At 48.5% G+C, this 16,706-nt stretch overlaps 1 protein-coding gene across 2 annotated transcripts in view; it reads right to left on the reverse strand.

Moving 5' to 3' along the window:
* Window positions 1-2,597: 2,597 nt before the first annotated feature.
* orb2 (cytoplasmic polyadenylation element-binding protein orb2) overlaps window positions 2,598-16,706 on the reverse strand; it is a 36,886-nt gene continuing 22,777 nt past the window's right edge. For both annotated transcript variants that reach the window (XM_018036735.2, XM_026819569.1), the window contains exons 4-9: window positions 12,848-12,898; window positions 8,258-8,548; window positions 8,051-8,163; window positions 7,570-7,962; window positions 7,356-7,466; window positions 2,598-7,262 (exon numbers count right to left, since the gene is read on the reverse strand). In XM_018036735.2, the coding sequence (XP_017892224.1) occupies window positions 7,146-7,262; window positions 7,356-7,466; window positions 7,570-7,962; window positions 8,051-8,163; window positions 8,258-8,548; window positions 12,848-12,898 (1,076 nt within the window). In that variant the 3' untranslated portion in view covers window positions 2,598-7,145. The remainder of the gene's footprint in view (window positions 7,263-7,355; window positions 7,467-7,569; window positions 7,963-8,050; window positions 8,164-8,257; window positions 8,549-12,847; window positions 12,899-16,706) is intronic.

Here is a 16,706-nt window from a genome sequence, read left to right on the forward strand (position 1 = left end):
TAATTATAATAGTAGTAGTAGTAGTAGTAGTAGTAGCGGTAGTAACGATAATAATAATGTAATAATAGTGATAAAAAATAAAAATAATCGGATGTAACGAAAAACGAAAAACAAAGTTCGCGGAACGAAGAGCGAAAGGACAGCTCGGTCGTATCGAGGAACAGGACGAAGGGAAAAAGAGAGAGAGTAGAAAGGTGTTCGATGCGGAGCAAAACTGGAAAAGGCCGTGCAACGACTCAACGGAGATTCGTTCGCGTCCACGTAGTCGTACAAAGATTTCGTAAAGAAAGTAATAGAAAAAGGAAAACGGAGAACACGACGCGGCCAGGAATCATTCCAGCCGGTCCATCGTTGCTCTCGACCGTGCGCGTCTGCGAGGTAAAAGGAACGCGATTTTTAAAAAAAACGTATCACGCGAAGAGCAAAGGGAACCTGGCAAGAACGGAACAAACAAGAAGATTCGATTTACAAAAACTTATTCTCTAACGAACACTATGAGATATCTTCCCGTTCGAATTTCCGTTCGAACGCGAGCTACGAACGTGTATATGTATTTTATGTATGTATGTATATGATACGGGGACGATTAACGAGTTTAAAAAAATAAAAATCCAGTTTCGTAAAAATCGTATGCACGCGGACAAATGTGATAAACCGGAGGGTGAGCAAGGAGGCGGCAAAGATAGGATACATTTTAATTCGAGCAGGAGTCTTGACTAAAGGTACAGTGCGAGTCGAAATCGAGTGTACACCCGTGTATTGCAGACTGCGGGCATGCATCTCCGTTTTCTACCGTTAACGTGTATATCCTATCGATCGTACGTACGTGCAAAGTTCATCGACTAATTTCTCCGATGTGTATACTCTCTTTTAACTCTCACTGCTCGGGCGCGCGATTCGCGCCGGTTACATGTCTCGGTTAATTGATTGCACGTGCATCTTTGGGAGCCGGACCGCTCGCGAAGAATCACCGAGGTTCCATCTTGGCGGACCTTCGACGGTACACCCTATACAATATAACAATAAAAATAATCTCTCTCCGTCTCTCCTTGGTACCATTCCCGTGAGTAATCGTGCGGATTCTCGATTTTCTAACTGCGCCCGGAAGAGGAAACTTCGGTAATCGAAGAATCGTTCGCGTCTCCCCCGTCTTCGCGAGCGAACTCCACCTCGTCCCCGTTAAAGCTTTTACTCCACGCTCGTGCACTCTCCTCGATCCGTTCCTCCATCTCTTCTCATTCACACGTTCTTTCTCTCTCTCTTTCTCTCTCTCTCTCTCTCGTTCATCGTTCGCCATTCTCTCCCATTTTAATTCACTCGATTTCTTTCGTTCCCCTCCCTTGCTCCCTCACCCTCGTTCTCTGATTATTCACCCACTCACGGCGCTCTCGAATACATCTAGGTTTTCATGCAAGCTAAGACGCGATCCATGTCGTCTCTCGCACTTTTCTCTCTGAACTAAGATATTTAGACAAGAATATAACAGCGGTATAAAAAACTTTTCAACACTGAAAAATACAAATCTATCATAAATGACTACCATTATTACTCGTTCCCCCGAAATTTTGTTTATCCACGCTCTATCTTCCTATGGTTTCGTTACTATACTTCGAGAATCGTTCTCGCCCTCGAACCGCGCGACCGACGGTGCTCTCCCCCCCCCCGTGCGAATATCCATTTTTACTTACGTTCCGTCGCGTCGCGCGGTCGACTCTCACAGTTACGTCCTTTTACACTTCTCTCAAGTCTGTCAGAATATATTAGATATTTCGATCGTTATTATCAATTATATATATATATATATTAGTATTTTATCATATACATATATATAACATCCTGTAATATATATATATATATATATATGTATATCTATCTATATAATTGTCATTATATCATATATTATGCTTTATCACACATATTACAAAGGAGGTGAAGAATCATCATACCTAACATACTGTTTATTATTATTATTTCTTTTTGCTGTTCTTGTTGCCGTTGCCGTTACTTTTTGTGATACGAGCAATTTGAAACGATAACTACTTTGTTGCGAGTGTAGCTTCTTATCGTTATTATTATTATCAATCGTCATCGTTTATCTGTTTTGCAACTGTGTATCGGCGCGTCATGTGGATTCCGTGCACGTATTAATGTATAAATTTCGCTACGGTCGCGTATCGTTATCTGCTTGTCTGCCACCTGATCGCGGAGATCGCGCGATCATTGACAACGTCGAAATTGATGATCGCGACTGGTTCGCCCGGCGCGGACGACCGAGGCGACCCGGGCGCAACAAATTTTCCTAATATCCGCGTGCGTTCCCCAAATTATCCCGAACCGATTGCGTGAGGAGAACGAGTCCGCTCTCTGGTGATTCGTAAAATAAAATTTATCCTAATTTTTTTTCTAGGCTCCGAGGCTCGCCGGAGCTCGTTCCAGCGCGAAGCGAAAATCAATTTCCCTATCGATACGTGAATTCACGAGTAGTCGTGGACGACGCGGAGATCTCGCGGTCAACGGACAACTCTCTCGCACCGTTCGTCGCCGACATTGCGGGTGCACGCGCGGCTCGTGACGATAAAAAACATTCAGCTAAAACGTTCACGTTCAAAGAGAATTGTCTACGGCTTTATTCAGCGCACGAAAAACACGCACATACGTTTCACGTGTGTCTATGTATGTATATTATATACAGATGCGTGTGTACGAGAAGAAGGAAGTGTCGCGTGTGTGTCCTCCGTGTACGTGTGTAAGCGCGAAGGATCGGCGATCGCTGCCCGACCGCGATCCGTCGGCAAAGATCGAATCCCTTTAGGGGTCGCGCCCCGAAAAGGAATCGCGGTCTCGATACTTCTCGCGACTCTGCGGATCCTTCGTTCGCGGGTGTGGCGCACGGACGCCAAACGAGCTGAATTTTGTCTAGGGGTGTAATCGTATTACTTCGTCGTTTGATACGCGAGTAAGTCAGTAAGTATCGATAGAGGAGACGTTTCGCGATCAACCCGCAGAACTCCAATCGCATTCGTCAACAATTAGAAAAATTTGTCTAGAAAAAATCTCGATCTCGAGTCTCGCCTAAACACTCGGTTCGCGGTCGAGTATCGGAACAATACTACTTTCTATGATATATAATACGTATGTACACGCGGATCGTACGCGCGTCGGTCTGCGTATACATGCGTACGCTATTTAATTATTATTCTTTTTTTAATAATCAATTGATTTAGGTGAATTGGTACCTAGTTAAGTTTCACTACGATTATATCGATCGATTAGCAGGGGAGAGCACGACCGCGTACGAACGAGATCGTCTGTCCAAGTGTTCCAGTCGCCTCCTCGTTTGCAGGATGCAAATTCTCGCCTAACGACCGCGGTAATCGCGACCGAGGTTCCCAGATTTCTTTGTCCGTCTCGCCGACGATCGACGCCCGAAGTCTCCGGCCTCTTTCCAAAACAATTTTCTACGGAAAGCGGCACCGACGCTGAACGAACTCGAGGTCTCACTTCGAGGAACGACTTCTCGCTGGAGATGGAATTTCGGTGGTCGTTCGTTCGACGAGTCGAGGGATCGAACGACCGTCGAAGGAATCGGGGAACCGTCTCTGACGCGCGTCGGGTCTGAACCCGCGAGAACTGCCGTTCCGAGCCTCGAATCAATTACGCTAACTAATGCTCTTCCCTTCCATTGCCCTTTCGCGAAACTGTCGCGCTTCTCATCCCCTTTCGCGCCCGCAATCGATCGTTCGAGCTCTTTCAATCGCACACTCCCTATCAACGTTCGTTACTCAATCGTAATCGATACAACGATCGTCGTACAACTAAATCTCGTCTGAATCTGATCCACGTGCCGATCGTTACGAAATTATGTCTTTCAACCTGCAGCCTATGGACGAACAATGTTAAACGAACGAACAAAAGAATGGAGAATCTATTCCCTCATACTCTCAGCCATGCGCAACCATTTAAAGACACTCGGCTCATTTTTCCACCCAGTTTCTCGTTTCGCTACTAATTCGTACAGCGCTTCTCGTTCCCGGTTGCCCGCTCCGTACTCTCTCTCTCTCTCTCTCTCTCTCTCTCTCTCTCTCTCTCTCTCTCTCTCTCACGCGGATATCTCGTAGCTCGTTCGGTGCCTAGACGTCACCTAACTCTATGGCGACAAGTACATATATACAAAAAGAGTACCAAAAAAATAAATATATATATGTATTATATGTAAATATATATGTATATGTGGAGATTACTTTTTTGTTTCATTCGATCATCGTTACTAGATGTACGGGTGGGGGCGAGGCACGGATCGGTCGACCGACTCCGTCCACCGATCCGTCCTCGGTCCTGACTAAATTTATACCAAGTATTCGTAATGCGTGTGTACAATGTGTGTCGATCAATGTGTATCTTGTCTTGTCTTTCCTCGCGTAACGTGCCTCCCTTAAAAATACTCGTCGTGCGAGGTTAAATCTACGAGCTTACGGTTCTCTTTTTTTTTTTCAACTGACGGTGCTGCTACGTATAAAACGTCTATCTATTAAGCGGAACACATAACGTCGCGTACCGATATTTCGCGCGTGCCGTTTCCGTTCGACCCTTCACCCTGCTCCCTTCTCCCCTGCGAGCCGATGAGCGGGTGTCGCCGATCGCGAGAAAAGCGGAGACGCGAAACGAGAACGACACCCCCGGAACTGTCGTCGAGAAGAACCTCCCTCCATTTTGTCTCTCCCGTCGGAGGACAGAGAGACTGAAGAGAAACGCGTTCTCACACGGATCAGACAAACATTCTCGTCGTTTCGACTGCGCCTTGCATCGTTGCGATTTGATTATATACATCGAGCAAAGAAGATTCGTTTACGATTTGCGAAGAGACACGACAGTAGTTTTAATCGTATTACGAGTAAGGTTCGGGGCTTGTACACAGAATAAGTTCATGCGATTTATATCCTACACCTGCTTCTGCGTTCTATCTCGATCTTCTCGCCTCGGACGTACATATATAAACGGTAATTAGCTAGGTTGGAGCTTCCGATAATTATTTAACGTTATATCCGTTAGAGAGACGCGCGTTCAAATCCGTTCATCGATCATCGTATCCCGGCCGCGTCTTTTTGTACTCTCTTATCTCGGTGACTTCGTTTTTGTTCCCCTCCGATGATTTTGAGAAAAAAATCTCTCGAGAATCTGGTATACGACCGCGCTCCGTTACGTTTCGACCGTATTTCAAACGTGTCCCCTCTCTCTGAACGACTTCTACTGTCCTCAAGCTTGCATCGTTCACACGTTTCCCGACTCGCAGCTTTCCCCCCTTCTCGTTTCTCTGACTCTTTATACGAAATTTTCCTCTACTAGCATCGTACTTGGATAAGTTAATTATATGTATATAGTAAAAAAACGTTCCCCTCATCCAAATAGTTTATCTACGATCGCGAATCGCGTTGTTCTACGTGAGAAACGCATATTTATAGATATATATATATATATTTTTTTTATAGATAACGCACCTATGTAACATATTCAATAAGTTCTTAGATACTAGAGACTGTGTGTGATACAGAGAATTAACTGATACACAGCAGTTCGAAGCGTGGATGTTTTCTTTTTCATTATCTATTCAACACTCAAAACGCGTACGATTACTCAAAACTGTGTTACTTACTTCAAACATTCTTCCGCTTTCGTACCACCAGCTCTCTCGCCCCTTCTTCCTCATTCGCTCCTCTTCGGAACCATTCCCCAAGCATCCTCAATCTCTCTCTCTCACTCTCACTCTCTCTCTCTCTCTCTCTCTCTCTCTCTCTCTCTCTCGCACTCTCTCGCCTCTCTTCCTCTCCCTCCTCCCGCAAGCTCGGTAATCCCCGCGCACTTCCACGTCGAATCAGGTACTCGCTAGAAAACTTCTTACCGTTTCTTCGATTAGCATAGGTTCACGCTCTCCCGTTTTCTTTCGTACACCTCCCCGGCCGGAGTTTTGCTCGCGTTCTTCCGTCGAGGAGCTCGACTTCCTGTCCCGATCGATCTCGAGGGTGCGCGAAACAATCGACGAAAGAGAGGGCACGCACACAACCGTGTTCCTCGTCCCCCGGAACGGGACGACGCGAGCGCGGGCGGAAGAAGGAAATATCGCGTCCGCGGCCGGTTCCTCGCTCCTCGACGCACGATCGATCGGCGTTCCGCGAGAAAAGGAACGAGCGAACGGGCAAGGAGAGAAGAGGTCGAACTCTCCCGTCGAACGAATCTTCCTTCTGGCTTCGACACTCACTGCGCGGAAGAGACGGTCCGGATCACGAATCGAATTCTCCAATCGGTCGACGACTGGATCGAGAGAACCTTCGAATCGCGAGTACGGTCGCGTGTATATATACGTATATGCATATATATATATGTATATGTATGTATATCGATATCGGTAACTAACGCATGCTCCATCTCGCTCTGTCGGACGAAAGGCTTCGCGAAAGACGCGCGTCGATTCGTTGCTCCTTCTTCTTCTTCTTCTTCTTCTTCTTCTTCTTCTTCTTCTTCTTCTTCGCCCTCTACCCTTCGACGAACGTCGCGCGGAATCCGGATCTTCTCTGTTTGCACGATGGGAATCGAAGAATCAACGCGTCGAGACGCGGACAGCTGGCAGAAGACGGCGGTAGCGGCGACGATGGCAACTTGGTTGATCGGTTGGTTGGTTGTTTGGTTGGATTCGCCGAGCGAAATGCGTTCCGCGTAGCAGTGGGTAGCAGAATAGTACAAAGTAACTTCGTAGTGGAATAGTAAAATCGTAGTGGTTCACGATAGGAGCGGTAATAGTAGTAGCGATAATAGCGATAGTGATGCGTGGATAATAGCGGGAGTACCGACGATCGAGTGGGTAGCAGCGGTAATAGAGATTGCTCTCGGGGACTGTGTCTCCAGGCGGGTATATAAGAATACATGAGCAAAAGGTGAGACGGAGAGTGTACGCATGTATGTGCGTGTGGCGTGTGTGTGTGTGTGTATATGTGTTTGTGTCAGTGTCGGGAAGGGGAGCGGGACGGGGACTTTGAACGAGTGGCTGGGGAGGGTGGGCGGCAGAAGATTCACGTATGGGGGAGGGGGTGGTACGTAGAAGTGGTAGTTAATTAGCTAGGGTTGCGAGATAATTAGGGAGAACACAGCTGGGGTTAACACCAGCGGTAAGGCACGGCTCGAGGTCGATCCGCACCCTCCTTCACCAACGGCTTGTGGAACTCCCGACCAGGCCGCGAGTGAATCGTCGCCCAGCAGTGCTCGCAATAGTACTGGAAAAAAAAAGAAGAAAATGCGCGTTTCCCGGTGTCGCTGTTTTTTGTCCAGCGTGCATCTGGACCGGTTCGACTAGGGACGGAATTTACCTGTAGGCAGGTGACGTTCGCGCAGAAGAACGGCGCAAATTTGCCTCCGCAACGTTGTCCCTGACACTCGTCACACATCTGATCGTCCAGGACGTACGGTTTCACTTCGACCTGTTCGAGCGAAACGAAACGATCACGTGAGCGTTCGCGAGTTGATCGGTGAAACCGCTCTGGCGGTGTCCAGAAACGCGGTAAGAAAGATTCGTCCACTTACTCTCTTGTCTATGTCACCGTGCTGCAGTTGAACGAATCTGGCCGATATGGCAGCTATGTAGCTCTGTTGATTGCTGAAAGCGACCCTACCGGCTCCTTTGGGATACTTGAGCTCGGGGTCGGTGTCGATGCCGGCGTAGCACACGCCCCCGTAAAGTCGGTCCATGATCATCGCGAGCTCGACGGCCTTCAACGGCCGCGGCACGCCGCCGACGAACACCGTCTTCCGCGGGTCCAGCGGCATCGAGGCGTCGAGCACGAAATCGGCGTCGCTCAATCGCCACGGCCGGATCTGCACGGGCTTGTCCTTGGTCGTGGGCGAGCTCACGCACAGATACAGCTTCTCCTCGTCCTGGATACACGCGTCGATCAGCTGCTGCACGGACGCTTCGTCCTAGGTCCAACGAAAATTCAAGACGCGTTACCGAGACCGTTACGATCACCGAGCGAGCCAGGCTCGACGCTGTTTATTTCTAGATTACCTGGAAAAGCAGGAAAGCGTAGCCCTTCGGTGGAAAGTAGGATTTACTCTCCGCTTTGTGGGGCCAATCGACGACCAGCGATCCGAAACGACGGAAACTGGCTTTGATTTCCTCTGAAGCACGACAATCGCAAATTCATAAACGCGTTCTCTCGTTTTTTTTTTTTTTTGTTCCCCACCAACGATCGACGTGCGAAAGAGAATTTACCTTCGTCGATGTCCGGTGGCAGGCCACCGACGAATACTTTTCTGGAGAATCGTTCCCCGGTCTCGCTGCCCTGACTGTGAGGACTGCTTCGACTCGGAGACGAAAGCGGCGCCGTTTGGGACCCGGTGATACCGCTTCCGACGCCTACTCCGACTCCAACGCCTACGCCGACGCCAACGCCGACGCCGACGCCGACACCGACCCCGACGCCATCCAGCTGATTCGCCGAGTTAGGATCCTCCAGCAGCGTGCCGCTCTGGTCCTCCAAACTCGGGAAGAACGGCGATTTGCCTGCAACAGAGATCGTCGCGCGTATTCTTCTCCGCTCCTCTGAACCCATCTTCCCCCCGCTCGTTTCGTTCTTAGACACCGAAAGAGTGGGCCACGGCTTTCATATAACCTGTCGGTCTATCGAGCGTCTTGTCCCGAAATTGACGGATCAATAACACATCGCATCGGAAGATGTGAGAATACGAATACCGGATTTGATTATAAACGTCGAATACACGGGCATTATAGTGAATCCTAGAACGATCGCGAATCGATTCGACGAAAAGAGAAAACGTTTGTAAAGAGAAATCGAGCCGGGCGATATTTAAAAGGCAATTACAAAATACGATGAGAACTAAAAGGAAGAGACTCACTGTATCTCCTGCGGATCGGGAATCTCGCTCTTCTAATGAACGTCGCCATCTCCGGCGGCGAATCTTTTTCGACAACGAACAGCGATGAAAAAAAACTGGGAAATCTTGTGAACGTGACCCGGTTTGTTTCTCGTTGTCGTTAAGGGAAAACAGAAAGCGAACAGAGCGTACGCGCGACCGAGCGGAACAGTCGAGCTTCATCGATCGTCGTTCATCTGTTTCGCGTGCCAGTTTTTAACATTCGCGTATGCACGTACATATGTACATGCGGCTCCAAAAATTCAAACGAGACCTCGTTAAACGATCGCCTCGTTGGCTCCTCTCGGCGCTCTGTCCATCTCTCTTCGATTTTCCCTGTTTTCGCGGCAGTATCGATTACTCGAGCCAGCTTCGGGACCCGGACGCTCCCGGCCCCCGAGATTTCTAATCAATCACCGCAAAGCGCGAAGAACGACCAATTTCATTACTCTTCCTCAAACATAATTACAGATTCCATCGTCTGCTCCCAGTTTCCGTTAGAACGCGAAATAAATTAAAGAGAAAGACGCAGGACGGTGATTTTTCAACGGTTTCTCCGTATCAGTAGAGATCAAAGAATACGAGGGACAATGTAGAAATACAGAGAGAAAAAATTATGTGGTTCTCAGATTTTCGTTTCGGTGGTTGGCGACAGTTACGGGGAACATCCCTCTAACGCATGTCACCGGAGCGCTGCGTGCTTCTACGGATCAATATTACAGGTAGCGCAACCCCCTTTCCGCCCTATCGTCTTCCTTCTATTCGTTACCCCTGCCTTGGACGCATCACGCCGATACTCATCGTTCGTGGCTATTTTAACGAAACTTCATCCCCGCCGAGATTCCACGTTCGAGGTTGCTTTTTAGCCTTAGTTCTTTTTAGCTGAGAAAAGAATAATGAAAAATAATCGTTTCCCGACTGGAGACGGCGAGGAATCGATTTACGTTTTCAGCGCCACGTTTATTACTCGTTCTGTCTTTTATCCAAGCGGCATAGGTATCGACGAACAAATCGATTACTCCGCGGTAATCGCGTGAAACAAACCGCGGTGGTGCGGACTTGCGAAAGAGCCCGCATTCACGGGGAAAAGAAATGGTCGCGCGCGGAAGCAGAATGGGGTGAACGACCTTTTCTAGCCGCCACCTTTCTCCGCCTGCACCTCGGGCCACCCCCATTGGCACCCAGTGACTCCCCTTGCGCTGGCTCGCCTCCTCGTGGTTTCCCGACGCGGCGCTGCGCGGCAACGACGCCTCGCGTCGATGCATCGTGGTTTCCCATCGGAGCACGTGGATCACGCGACGCGATTTCGACTAACAGCAGGGCAAATTACACGGGATATTTTATGGATCGACCCCGAGCATTTTTCCAGGCAGATCTTTCGAACGGCTGTTTCGAAAACCAAACGAACGGTCACGCGAGTTTTTACGGGTCGCGTGCTAACACCGCGATAAACATGGCTGCCGTGTGCCGGCACGATTTCCCATTACGATAACGGTCTCGTAAAACGCGTTCTGCATCGCAGAAAGTATCGGCTATGAAAGAGGAAAAGTCGGTTACGTAGGAGGAGGAGAATTTATCAGAATAATTGACCATTGTTGGCAGAATTTAATGAATGTCTCATGGACGAGGCCATTCTTTCATCATAACGTCCTTCCTGTTCCACCGTGCGGCTACTGAAAATTCGACTCCAAGCGAGATCAGTGTATGTGACTCGACCGCGATCTCCGAGAGCATTCCAAAGAAACCGAGAGTCCGTAATTATATCGGAATGATTCTGAGCATAAACATTTTTCGAACGACCCATAAACCAGATACCTGTCGTAAATCTTTACTGCCGTAGGTATTACATAACGGATTGTCTGTGCATCGAGCGATCGGTTAATCGCGAGGACGAACCTCGTTCACCTCAGCAACGATAATGGTAATCGGAGAGAGAGAGAGAGGTGCAATTAAAACTGCAGCCAGGGGTGCGAGTGCTTTTCGCCGGCTCTCTTTTCGCGGTCTGCCGACCGTCTAGCCCGCCCCTCGCTCCGCTCCCCACGGCCCCCCGGGTTCCCGTTTGCGAGCGCAACTTATAAAAATTCGTAATTATGAGCTTATTAACGACTTAGAAAATTCTGCGAATTAACGAGCGCGTGTCTCAAGAGCAGTCGACTCCGCGACAGGCTCTCTTGCGTCCTCATTCCGTCGACCTCGACGAGTTCCCGTCTCCCCGCCTGCTCCCCGCGACTCTGCCGCCTTTCTTCGTCGTTACCCGCCTCTCTCTGCGTCCTCCGTTCGTCAACCCCTTGGACAACGATCCTAACCCTCGGAACGGAGAAAGTTCCATGTTGACTAAGCGAACGCCGATCGTCGAGTCCGCGATTGCTCGTATCTCCTCCGCGAACGATGGCTCTCGATCGATCATACGGCAGGCACGTCGAAGGAACGCGACGTTTCCAACAGGCCCGACACGCGTAATCGAACGTGAATTAAACTGCGTCGAATCTAACAAAGGAAGGGAACGCGTAACCTGTTGCACTCTTGACCTTTCAGAGGTCTTATGCAAGCGAAACCGTGGAACGTCTCTCGGCATGTTTCCAGAAACCTACACCTCGGAACGAAACGACCGTGATTGAGAAAAACACGGTTGGAAACTACATTTCACACTCGGCGGCAACGCGATCGAATATAACTTCACGAATCTTCCAACGCTCCTCGCTGCTCCGTTCGAGCGATCCCGGTTTTTGCATCGACGTCGAACGCGAAAGTGTTCTCGATACGGGACGCGTCTCTCGTAACGCGTTAAGGCAGGTCTTGGAAACAGGTCCCCCTGGTAACTCTTTTTATTCTCCTCTCTTCTTCCTCCGACGTTTCGCGACGCCTCGGCTCTTCGATCGCGAGTAACGAAGTACTGTACGTGGTCCCACTCCGTAGACGGACCAACTTCCTTTTAGTTTTAATCGAAACGCGGCTATCTTTAAGAAAGTATGCACCGATTCCGGTTTTGAAAACGAAGAGGGAAACGCGAGAGATGAAATTTCGTCGAGCAATCGAGCGAGCAGGTTTCTCCTGTTAAACTGAGAACGTCAACGACGCGAAACTTTGCCAAGGATGCTAGGAATGTGGGACAAGGAAAATCTTACACCTTGGCTCCGATGCGTTTATATGTAGCGACGATTAGCGTTTCGTGACTGCAAAAACCTGTTCAACGAATTTACTACCCTAGTCGAACAATTTTTAATACGATGCGACGATATTTCATTTGTTTCATATACATTGGAATTCGGTTCACTTATTTTTAGTCTGTATCGTGCGTGAGGTTTCAATTTCGAATCAGGAACGGTACGAATCTAATGAACGTCGTAGGGAAATTTGTGTGAAGAGAAGAATAGTCCCTCTAATAGATTTCGGCTTGTAAAGCGGCTAATTAACGCGCTTATTGTTTCCGTAGCTGTGGTCCGTGTACGTAACTGCATCCGTTGAATATGCAACGCGACTGCCTTGACCTCCCGAGCAGTTGGTGCATATCTATCGCTTACCTACGCCTCTTCAAAGGAGAGTGGGATCAATGGAATACGAAACGCGACACGTGTTCGACTCCCCGTCGGGTCAAACGTGAATTAATTCTGATCTTTTTCGACGGTCGATCGGAAAAACGATTGGTAAACTTGGGGCAACGTTGACTTACGCGTGTTCCCCCTTCTTCGTCGAGTTTCGAAATCTCCATCAAACGGCGCGACGAAGGGGGAGGAAAAATCTTTCGCCGCCGATTACGGTAAAGAGGAAGCCTCGGTTCCCTCGATTGCCATACGCACGAGACCGTTGCGGACGCGTTGCAAAAGCTTGGGGAAATTTTAATTGAGCGTGGCCCCCCTCTCGGCGAATCTAGAAGCGAAGATACGAGCGAAACGAAAAAGAAACTGACTACCAGAGAGTTTTCACTCACCGTGTAGTTGCGCGAGCGATTGCAACGTGCTGGTATTGCAATTCATGTATCCTGAAACAGAGAAAAAATACACGTTTCGGTTAGAAGTGTACTTTTTACTCGAACAACCCCACTTACATTTCCCCCTTACAATAAAAAATTCCATCAATCAATTTTTATTCAATCTAAATATTTCTCTGTTCGTTTCAATGCCGCAATGTGGGTTTACTTTTTAATTCTTGAGGAGGCGTCCTTATTTTATAGAACCAGTAGTCTGCCTATCGTCTTTATTGCTAGCTCCGTGCGTCTCTATCTAAAGAAAATATACTCGTACAAGATGATCCGTGTCCGAGCGTCGAAAGCTTATTGTTGAACGCTTAGGGAGTCGGTAGCGATGCGATATCCTATCGCAAGGATGTAAAGGCGAAGATAAAACGAAAGAAAAAGAAACCGCTCGCGTGCGGTTCTCGGGATCACGTTGCACAGTGTTGTAAGTAGCAACACGAAAGCCCGTTGCTGGACATGTGGGTCAAACGCGGTTTCGCAATTCGAAAAAAGTCTTACCTGGCTCACCGTTCGTAACCGCGAACCGCGAACCGAACGAGGAAATCGACTCCTAAACTAAAATAAAACCTGCTCGGGACGACGGATATTCTCCTCCGTCGGATAGACGGTTCTTTAGGCATCAGCGTTCCGACGATCGGCGTGGCGATTCGACTATTCAATGGAATCCTGAATTAGCTCTGTTTCCGTGATACGGATAGACTCGACGGCTCCACGCCTATCGGAGCCAGACTCCGCGGCTCGACCTTTCGATTCAAGGTTGTTCAAACAAGTAATAATTTACTGCCGTTGGTTATTTAAGCGCGAGAACTGGACAACTAATGACGCGGACGTTAATTACGACACAGAGGCAAGACAAGTCTCGCGTACTAAGCCGTTGAATAACCGCGCGTGCCCACCGTGCTAACGCGAGTTGTGCAACCTGACCGGTTCCAATCAAAAATACTTATACGCATAGAGCTACCTGTGCACGAGTATTCGTATACTTTTCAAATCGACTGAAAACGATTCTAAACGTATGGCGAGTCAATAATAAATAATCGTTGATTATATTAAAACACGAAGACAGATCGACTTAAAATGTAATCAGTTTGTTTCGATAAAATCATTGAACGAGCGTGTGACGCGTCTCATTGACTCACCCTGTATCTCGAAAACAAAATGCGTGTCCCGCGGTACTTTTCCACGTCGATTTGACTTTTTGCCAAACGACGCCGCTGTCGTCTCCATAAAATTTCTAACCACTTTCTCCTTCGTCGCTCGAGGGTTGAAAACTCGCAGCTCGTTTGTACGATCGACGAATTTCAGTTCCGCCGAGCGTTAGAAGCCGAAAACTAACGTTCGTCCACGCAGGAAACCGGTTTCGCGGGACGAAACGCGCGTGAAATCAAACGCGGAGCAGATCCACGTAGCTTTTCATACGAGATCCACTGGATATTTCCGCCGCGCGGTCTGCCTAATCGACTAACAACCTCGTCTAACGCGCCTCCTTTTCTTACTCGACAAACAATAACTGCACGTCGACTGCACGTCGCACCGTTTCAACGTCGGATCAAACTGCCACTCGGGATCTGAGAGAAGTATCGACTTTTACCGTTCGATCAGAGACATAAAGGAAATATTAGAAACCTAACGATACGCTCGCGTCCCGTCTGTCGGACGCGTACGGAATTGAAATTTACATAAGTACAGACGGTTAGATTCTAGAACGAAGCATCTGAAACGGTTGTCGTCCCGGCGTTTACTCGGTGAAAGTGTTAGATAACGATTTCAGGCGGACTACTTTGGCCTCGGATCGTACGGACGACCGAAAGTGACCTTATTTCTCTCCCACCTCTTTAGACGAAACGCGATCAAAGACGTTTTCGTGAGACCCCATAGATACCTACGTCGGCCCCGGGTCACCCGGTAGAGCTCCTGCCTTTTCAATTAAGACTAGCATCGGTGACATAACGCGAACCACGATACGGATGTGCATATTAACCCATTTAGCTCCGTTACACATGAACAATGCATGATCCGTGCGCGACGCAACCGACGACTTTGGACGGCGAGGTACGAAACGAGATCGGCTGAGTATTTTTATTCGATCAAATGCCTGTGAAAGCGGGTGTCTCGAAAGAATGCAGGTGATACCCGAACGTCGAATTTACATACGAACGGGACGTGGCCACGTGCGTTCTACCTTTTCCACCCTGCCCCCTCGCATTTCTAAATTCACCCCTATGCCTATAAATGAACGTCGACCGATTCCTATCGATTACGCCTTCTCATCTCTGCGATCGTTAATTTTCTATGCAAACGTTATTCACCTCCCGTGTACTTCGCTTCACGAACAGTTCTCGTCGGCGCGTTAGGGAGGCTAGGCACGGGTTGGAAAATAGAAAAAGCTCGTTATCCATGGAACGCGAGCCGGCTGCGATTCTATTCCCGTCTTCGTGAGGCAATCGGTAAACCGAGGAGCCTGGTTCGACCTTAACGTCGATTCACGGCTCGAATTCGGGTGCCGTGGACAGGAACTCGGTCGGGGGGGCGATGCGGGTGATCTAGGGGGGAGAACCGATATCGGGCTAACCCCGGGAGACTCGAAACAAACGTGGCGTATACATGCATACGTGAACGTAGTATACGCCACGCGTACACGTGCGTCGATCAGCTGGCCCGCATAAGCGTTTCCACGACCCTCTCTCCGGGCGCTGATTCCGTCCGGGGTCCCCACTCTCTCTTTCCGGTTTGTCCCTCTCTCTGTCTCCGTTCACGCACGCTCCTCGTCGACGTAATACATAATTTCCACCCGGTCCTGCGTGCACCCGCGATTCACAACCGAACAAGCTACTTGGCTATGATCTTCTCTGGGACCAGGACCTCCTTTCGACCAGCAACGAGGACCAAATGAATGGATCCTCGTGAATGAATATCTGTCGCCCGAAGCTGTGACCGACATGCGCGTGGGGAAAAATACGTTCGAAAAACCTCGGGACCAGAGTTTCGTTTAACATTGCTGCCTAGGACTCGGTAACCGCGCCGTGATAAATCGTGGAAAAGGAAAAAATAGTGGAAGAAGTAACGGAGGGCGAGGGGAGAGATGGACGGATACGGGTAAGAAGAGGGTGGCTGAAATTATGCGATCGATAGTTGAATGCCCTCCAGTTGACATGCGTAGCCCGTACCTGCTCGCTCGCTCCCTCCAAACTTTTCTCCCGTTTCTTATCTTACTCGCGTGCATTCTTTTATCCCGCCACCCCCATAGACTCCTACTGATTCCAATTCGACACTCGTGTTACCCTTTTTCTTGTCGGATTTTTATGTACAATAAAACATTTGTCACGTTCAGTGGACAAATGAAATTCTACCGTCGTTTAAGCGTTGTTGTATGCACTTCGTAGCATTTTGTACATTTCTATAAGCGGCGAGCATTCTCCGTATTTTCTGGAGACACAATTTTTCTAGTAACGCATCATCGTTAACTTACTCATCGTTTAATCGGTATCGAGTCACGCTCAGGGCTGCGAGAGTAAATGGAGAAATTCCATTAAGGATGTATTGGCTATACAGTCCATCCCAAAAGTTTATGCACTTTAGAAACGCATTTTTTAAAAAGAAATCAGACGTCGGAAGAACATTGCTAATAATAAACAACAAAAAAAAATTTTCGATTTTTCCGAGATTTTTCCAAGGGGTACCCCTTCAATTTCTTCCAAATTTTCGTTTTTGGCCAATAACTCCCAAACCGTTGGACATACGGGAAAATTGCATTAGACCTTTCTTGTAGAGGACGACGAGATCTACAATTTCCATGTAAAAATTTTTCGCTAGC

This window comes from Ceratina calcarata, unplaced genomic scaffold (assembly GCF_001652005.2).
Source record: "Ceratina calcarata isolate Rehan_Ccalc_2016 unplaced genomic scaffold, ASM165200v1 scaffold153.2, whole genome shotgun sequence".
NCBI classification, from domain to species: domain Eukaryota; kingdom Metazoa; phylum Arthropoda; class Insecta; order Hymenoptera; family Apidae; genus Ceratina; species Ceratina calcarata.